Below are 8530 nucleotides of genomic sequence, written 5' to 3' on the forward strand. Positions count from 1 at the left end.
TTTGTATGAAAAAACAGTATACAGAAATCACTGTGCATCAAGAATCATCTGAAAGGGAACAATCAGTTAGCCAGCATTCTCTGCAGGTCCTCCTTGACAAATTTGAAACCCATTATTCAAAATTTTTGAGTCAGTACCATTGAAGATAAACAGTAAGATGCAATTATCTCAGTAATACCAATTTTGTGAAATCCTCAATCCTGCTGTTCAGAATCTATTGTACTGCAAGATACAAAAAACAGCAAATAATAACAGCCAACAAAATTTGGCTGGAAATCCATGAGACTTAATGCCTGTCAATACTTGTAGGATCTATCTCAGACCTTTCCAATCCTACTGTGCCTAGAGGACCTTTCTTCAGCTAATTCCCATTGTCACATTTGTCAAAGTACACTAAGTGTGTATGTGAAACAATGATTCAGAACATCAACTTTGATGACTAGAATAGATATTAGATTTGTCTTGAATGAAAAATATAAATTAGCAAAATAACTATAAAACTGTCCAGGAAAACATTGGAAATATTGATCAAAAGTCATATCGACCAAGTTGCTCTAGAGTTCTCTGGCCCAAGTAAAATCAAAGGTTAAAAGAGAACCATTTGGGCCTGGATGAAAAGTTTATTAGGGCTGCAAGCAGCATGGAGGGATTTTCATGTCCCAGCAACAAATGTATCTATTGACATTTTGAGGACTGTTTGCTATCTGGAATATCCATTCCATGTTACGGGGGAAAGGCTCTTTTTTTTTCCTTTATTCCCCCCCCCCCCCTATTTCAACTGAAAGTAAAGGGCACTGATGATTATGAGAAAGTTTTAGATTTAACAAACAATAACAATGGAAGTAGCAGATTAATGTCTTGAGACCCCTCCATTGTCGTAAAGTTTTGATTCCACCCATGTGTCTCCAAAGCAGTCTGTTCCTAGTCCCTTTGGGTTTCAAATAGCACATGCTGCCAATCTGGAAAACAGTTACTTAGGGGAAGTAATATTTTTCCTGAGCTAAGTTACTAAATGTAGGTTTTACCTAGTTTCTCTTTCTCCAAAGTACAAGTATCATTATGGTCCTACACTTGTATAATGGTTTTAACTTCTTAGAGTTATCAGGATTTGTATTTATATTAGTCTATCCTCAAACCAGGAAGGTGATATAATTGAGACAAGTGACACCTCTATTTAACAGATGAAGTAAGCAAGTAGTAAAAAGATTTTGTGGGCTTTCTTGGGGCCACTCAGTGTGTCAACTGCAGAACAATCAGATAGTAGGCTATCTGACCCCCAACGCACTGCTTTTTCCACTAGCTCATATTAATGTTCACAAGCAACGCTTTGGTTTTCCTTTGGACTTTTCTGATGCATGTTTTTCTTTTGAAAACAGAGAGGGGGAGCTGGTGAATTGCTAAAAAGGTCATACCTGAAAAACAGTCACAGTTGGGATCAATTTTGCAATCACAGTCAGTGGGGGCACCAGCCATGATGGAGATCTCCCCATTGGTGGTAACTTGCTGAATGCGGTTTACTTTCCTCTCATCTGTTTCAGCTATGAAGAGCAGGCCGCTGTGGGAGACACTGATGGCCCTCGCTGACTCCAGAGTGGAGTGAATTGCCACCTTGCTGACCAAGAAATGATCGATACCTGGCACCTGGCAGTGAATGGGGCGCCCTGCAATGATCCGCACGCGCCTGTTCTCAGAAATTTGCAGCACAATATTGTTATCTAAGACATACAATGAATTGTCCATGGGATTGACTGCAAGGTCTGTTGGCCACTCTAACCGCACCTGCAAAAAGAACAGAACACACACTATTAGGTTATAATATCTTTCCAGGGGCAGTTTTACTTTGGAAAAAAAAACCTGGCTAATTGGTTGCTCTTGTCTCAAGAATTTCAGCAATCTTGGTGTTACCTCCAAAGTTGCGGGAGGATGATTGATGCAATGTTCTGTAAACATATCTTTCATTTATACCATTTCAAGCATATTATTTTTTGCAATAATTCCAGAAGGGTCCTCTAGAGCAGTGATTTTTAACCTTTTTCATCTTATGGCACACATAAACTAATTACTAAAATTCTGCAGCACACCAAAAATACATTATATATTTTGCCAATCTGACAAAAAATAGGTATAATTTTGATTGATTTACAAAAAATATAATAGTAATTACCCTTTTTGCTCCAAAGTGGCTTTTAAAAAAATCAGGTGCCTATACTTGTATATAAGGATTTCTGGTACCAAGAATTAACCAATCAGACACAACCTTATTGTGCGACGTGACCATTATATGACCTACATATTTATGGTTCAAGACAGGGCATTCACAGCAGATGGCTATTGTTGTGTTGGCTGTTATCATTTTATCATTAAACCTGTAAGGGAAAAGAGGTCAGTGCCCCTGACTAAATAGTCAGGTACTGCATGTTTAAAAATTCTTGTGGCACATTGGTTGAAAATTGCTTCTCTAGAGCAGTGTTTTTCAGAGTGTGGTCTCTGGACCATCAGCAACAGCATCACCTAGGAACTTGTTAGAAATGTGAATTCTCAGGTTCCAACTTAGACCTATTGAATCAGAACCTCTGGGTTGGGGGCCCAGCCAGCTGTGTTTTAATAAGCCTTCCAGGTGATTGTAATGCACACAAAGGTTTGAGGACCACTGCTTTAGGATCTTTGTGTCACAATCATATGCAAATGTCTCTCACTGTCCTATAGATGCATGGAAGAGCAAAGTTATACAGACTTCTAGAAAATAGAATGCTGGAGAAACCAGATTTTACTCTAATAGTAACCTTTTGGGACAGGACCTTCCATTAGCATAGCATCCATCTTGTGGCATATTCACGTACAGCACATCAATTGGTGATTTGGAATTCTAAGTTGACCTGGTTCACTACATATCTCCCTTTGCTCAGCAAAGAAACAGGTTGATTCGTTCTTTAATTGAATATCTCCTGAGTACCTTCTCTGTGCTAAGCTTTGTGATAGGCTTTGGGGATTCAAAATAACCATGAATTACTGTCCATGTTATGAAGAAGGAGGCAACAGAGAGAATATGAGAGCACTTCACCCAGACTAGGAGTCAGGAAGCAGGGTATTATCAGAGAAAAAAAAATCCCATGTGAGGACACAGTAAGAGATTGGTCTTCTGAATGCCAAGGAGAGAAGCCTCAGGAGAAACTAAACCTGTTAACAACTTCGTCTTGAACTTCTAGCCTCCAGAACTGTGAGAAAATAAATTTCTTTTGTTAAAACCACCCAGTCTGTGGTACTTTGTTAAGGAAGCCCTAGCAAACTAATACACAAGGTAATGGAGGGATATACATGTCTATCTTTATTCTGGCTGTGGGTAACCACTGAAGGGCTTTAAGTGGGAGCGTGCCATAGTCATATTTAGGTGCTAGAGGGATCACACTAGCTTCTGTTGAAACTATAATGGAGGAGGAGGAGAGATGGGAGGCAGGCTGATAGTTTAGACAGGGGTCCTCAAACTACGGCCTGCGGGCCACATGCAAATACAAATATTGTATTTGTTCCCGTTTTGTTTTTTTACTTCAAAATAAGATATGTGCAGTGTGCATAGGAATTTGTTCATAGTTTTTTTTAAACTATAGTCTGGCCCTCCAACGGTCTGAGGGACAGTGAACTGGCCCCCTGTTTAAAAAGTTTGAGGACCCCTGGTTTAGAGGCTCCTGCAGTGGTCCAGGTGAGGGATGATACTGGCCTGAACTAGGATGGCAACAGTGGGGATGGAGAGAAGTAAATGGATTTGAGACACATTTAGGAGTTAGAAACAAGGATTGGTGTGTGTATGTGTACCTTGTGCCATGTTGTAGGCATTGGGGATCCACAGACTAACCAAACATGGCTCCACTCTAGTTCTTTTCTAGCCCAATGCCTGCCCTGACATCTCCTTGATAGCTACTATTTATCACTGGGCACTTCTCAAAGAGAACTGTATTACGTGCCCTCTCACCCCACCACTAACTTATTCTGTACTTTATTTTTCATCTCCTAGCTTAGACAAAGGCAGAAAAATCTGTCCCTTTCCTGTTCAAGACAGTAACAGTAATGTAGCTACTCTTCTTTGTGTCTTGAGTGAATGCCCAAGGAAAGCTTTGTTTTTCTTAGTGAATCTGAATGTTTGAAAACAAGATACAGATTGTCATTGCATTCTGAGGCACACTATTTCCCTGGATGGAAGAGGCCTTACACTCAGCAATGAAGTAGATAAAGGTCAGTCTGAGATAAGGCCCTCCCTCTATTTCTGTCTTTTAATGGAGGGCAACTGTAAAGGAGACAAAGGTTTTCTTTGACCTCCTCTGTAGCACCACTTGGGGCTCTTTGCTCCCTGTCTCCAACTGTCTCTCCCAGACAACCAGCAACCTCATTCTGTCTCCATGTCTTTGCGTGCCCTCAACCTCCTCATAGGCTGGCCTTCTCTGGTTGGCACCATATGCCTCTGGGCAGCTAGGAATTTGAATGTTAATGGAGTATAAAGCTGAGCTTGTGTTGTGCATGTTCTACAGAGCCTTTCAGACCGAGGCCATTGGATAAGCATTAAACACCAGGTTTAACAGCTCCCAGAGCAGTTTGCCTTGATGTGTTCCTCAGCACGTCTGTCTGAGGCCTTTGCACGTCAGTGCCCTGCCACCGCGAGAGTGAGCGCCTGCTGCTGCGGAGGGCGCCGACTCCTCCTCCGACACGTGACCCTGCTTGGGACCTCGATATACACCATCATGCTTGTACAGAAGCTGTCTGTGGAAATAAGCTGGGGCTGCCTGAGGAAGAGGAAATGTATTTATTTCAGTACAACACTCCTATTTTGATCGAGTCTGAAGTCAGTGACCCAGAAAAAACAAAGCCAGCAGAAATGACATTCTAATTATCCCCAGTCTGAGAGCCGAGGCCAGGACAGAGGCCAGGGACAACACACCTGGCGGGAGTCAGAGAAGGATATGTTTCAGACTCTGTTCGCTGCTGTCAAGGCTGCCTCTGAGATAAAAGGCTGGTCGTTGGGAGATAAGCTGTTAAATTCTCCAACTCACTCAACTGATTTAAGTCAATACTATTGGTGTCATGTTTATTAGATTTAATATTACCTCAAAAATGCACCAGCTATTGTGTCTGTTTTCTTTTCCATCAAATAAGTCACCCTCTGGCAGTTTCCTGTAACTAAAGTGACCTTTGTGCTTCTGAGACACTTTCTCTACCAGCTGCATAGAATCCCTGTAATTCCCATTTGATTTGGCTGGGCAGCTTGTCTATGAAATCCACTCAGATGAAAGATGTGTGGCTACTTAGTAGTCTAGGGTCTGCCTTTTCAGAAACTGGACCTTTTCACCTTTCTCAGGTTGTCAGTTCCTTTTATATCCTTCTCCTGTTAAATACTCCCATTTCCAGGTAATTTTTCAAGGAACCGGTGCTTTAGACCCACATAATAGAAACACTATATTTCCTACCAAGGCATTTCCTTAACACAAGCTAACATGGAATGGAGTCTGTGAGCTGCTGGCAGTCAGAATTAGCATCTATTAGTTGCAGAGACCCAAGATTTATATGCTACTGAGGTGGGGCTGAGAGTAACCCCTGAGGGTTGCTGGCATTTATCCAAGTAGATTCTGTGGAGAAATACACATTACTGTTTGGGCCATGGGGGCAGAAAGAGATGTAGGCACAACAGTTAAGCTCTGGAAACTCTGCTAGTGACCCAGCCTACAGGCAAACCACTTGGCCTAATTTGTGGTGGTTGCCCCACCTTGTAAAAATACATTAATTTGTTTGAAATGTCAAAATGTATTTAAACTAAACTAGCATGAAAGGTCACCAGTGTAGCCGCCAGCTGGTGGGCGTGCCCGTCTCCCAACAATCTGCCCTAAGAAACAACTCTGAGCAGAAGGGAGCTCTCGGTTTGGAAGTCAGGCCTTGACAGCACTATGTCTTCCTTGGCTAATCGAAAATTTGCCTTAAAGGGACTTGACTCACAGGTCAGCCAGTCCCATGGTTGCTTTAAAGATCCAGCTAATTTTGACCTAAGTAGTAGTTTATAAAGTGGCAGAATCCTAGAGGGAAAAATCCATGTGTAAAAGCGATATCTAAAGATGAGCCATTGATTAGACTGAAGTAGAAAAATCCCTCAATTATAAACTTAACCCCACAATGGAGACATAGACCATAATTTGTACATTTGGACTCTAACAGTCTGAAGGCTGGATGCTTCCTTAACTAGTATACAGCCCTAGGCAAATGAGGTCTCCTCTAGGAGTCTCTGGTTCTCTCATCTGTAACAAGGAAAAGAGGCTAATGATAATCTAGCTAACTTCTGAGAGTTATTACTTTACAGTGGGTTACTCTCAAGTGGGTTAAATGAGATAGTGATGTAAAGTGTTCAGCCCAGTGCCTAAGGGATGGTAAGTGGTATTAACATTAATAACGGCTTCAAAGTCATAGATCTTTAGATCCAGAAGGAATCTAGTTTAGTTAAATATACATTTTGTGCCCCCCAAAATGTATACACACTTTAAAAGCTGATAGCTCAAATTTCACTCCTTTTCAGGTTTAACTGATTTGAAATAATGGGTGAAGCGAGACTAAGCTTTGAACAAAGAAAATTTATCCACTAGACTTTTTTATGGGGATACAAAACAGATAAAGTTTACGGTACAAAATCGGCAACAGTTGACGAATTGAGGGTGTATAAATACCAAACAAAATGATTCTTCATGTTTTCGATTCCATTCGCATTATCAGCAATGCCTGGACCAGAATGGTCATCAGTTTGAAAACAGGCATTGACAAAAAAAATTATTAATTTATGTAGATTCTTTTAAATTTTTGAAAGTGAACTCTATGGTAATAAACACAGACTTTATCATTGCCCTGACCGGTTTGACTTAGTGGATAGAGCGTCGGCCTGTGGACTCAAGGGTCCTGGGTTCGATTCTGGTCAAGGGCATGTACCTTGGTTGCGGGCACATCCCCAGTAGGGGGTGTGCAGAAGGCAGCTGATCGATGTTTCTCTCTCATCGATGTTTCTGGCTCTCTATCCCTCTCCCTTCCTCTCTGTAAAAAGATCAATAAAATATATTTAAAAAAATACATTAAACACAGACTTTATCATCATTCAAAGTGTGTATACATTTTTTGGGACACCCTATAGTTTCCTTTCAGCTCTGTTTCCCACATAATGTCTTCATGAATTTTGCTTTACCTGTACAATACTCACACTATTGTTGACTTAATATTCTTTAAATTGACCTACTTTTAAAATATAAATAGGTGCCACCTCTTCCTTTGAACTGTTCCTAATCATTAACATCTATAAAATTACAGGCCCACTCATCTGAGCCTTTAATGAAAGTAACTACTGTTTACTGAGTGCTTCCTACATGCCAGGCTCTTTACATGGAAAGAAACTATTAATATCCCCACTGTCAGATATGTGCTCTTAGCCTCTATGCCGTCTGATTTCTCACCTTGAAGAGTGAACACATTCCTTCACACTCTCCTCACCAAGCCTGGCCTCCCCTTTACTTTGTTTGAATCAACCTAAAGGGTGTGCTCTCTTTGGCTGAGAAGATCAAAACTTATTACCAGTTGAGCAATTTGTCTTTCTCATGTGTTATCTTTCAGTTCAATGCTCTGTGGGTCCTACTTTGTGCCAGGCAGTATTATAAAGGTAAATAAAACAGGTTCCTGCCCTTGATTATTTCAAAGTTAAGTCAGGGAAGGCAGTTACAGAAACAGGTCATTTCAAAATAATGTGGTTAAATGATGGCAGACATATGCCCAGGGTAACATAAGAACACAGAGGAGGTGGTTTTGAGAAATACTCATAGAAATGTGTAACCTTAATCTTGAAGGAAGAAGCAAAGGTATTGAGAAGAATCAAGGTGGAAAGAGTGATCTCAGTTGGATTGGGGGGATGAGGGGACATTGGGGGGATAAGGACACATTTGTAATATCTTATTCAATAAAGGGAAGAAAGAAAAAAAAGACAACCCCCTCAAAAAAAAAAAGAATGAACAAAAGGATAGAAGCATGAAATCTATGGGAGTGAGGGAAGGAATGATGGTCTAGGATTACTAGAAATAAAGTAGGGTAGGTAGTGGTGGCAAATGAAGTTAAAATGTTTTCCAGGGACAAGGTTTAAATTTCTCCACTGAGGCACTATTGTCATTTGGGGCCAGATGATTCTTTGTTGTGGGGCTGTCCTGTGCATGGTAAAATATTAGCAGTGATTCACTGGATGCAAGTAGCACCTGCTCCCGAGTTGTGACAACCAAAAATATGTCCAGATATTGCCAAATGTCCCCTGAGGGGCAAAATTGTCTCTTGTTGAGAACCACTGGCGCAAGTCATGGAGGTTCTGCTTATACTAAGAACTTTAGATTTAGACTGTGGTGTTGAGGAGTCAGTGAAGGTCTTTAAAGTTGGGGGCTAATATGGTCAGATTTGCATGTGTGTGTTTTTTTTAAATGTTCCTCTTTTTCCCCCCATAGCTCTCCTCCATCCGGTTCCCACCCCAACCCAGGCCCTC

General features: G+C 41.0%; 1 protein-coding gene across 4 annotated transcripts in view; it reads right to left on the reverse strand.

The window, feature by feature from the left end:
• The window catches only part of TENM1 (teneurin transmembrane protein 1), a 913380-nt gene that overhangs the window by 47267 nt on the left and 857583 nt on the right, over nucleotides 1-8530 (reverse strand). For all 4 annotated transcript variants that reach the window (XM_014544957.1, XM_005872712.2, XM_014544958.1 and 1 more), the window contains one exon: nucleotides 1413-1779. In XM_014544957.1, the coding sequence (XP_014400443.1) occupies nucleotides 1413-1779 (367 nt within the window). The remainder of the gene's footprint in view (nucleotides 1-1412; nucleotides 1780-8530) is intronic.

The sequence above is a fragment of the Myotis brandtii genome, unplaced genomic scaffold (genome assembly GCF_000412655.1).
Source record: "Myotis brandtii unplaced genomic scaffold, ASM41265v1 scaffold39, whole genome shotgun sequence".
NCBI classification, from domain to species: domain Eukaryota; kingdom Metazoa; phylum Chordata; class Mammalia; order Chiroptera; family Vespertilionidae; genus Myotis; species Myotis brandtii.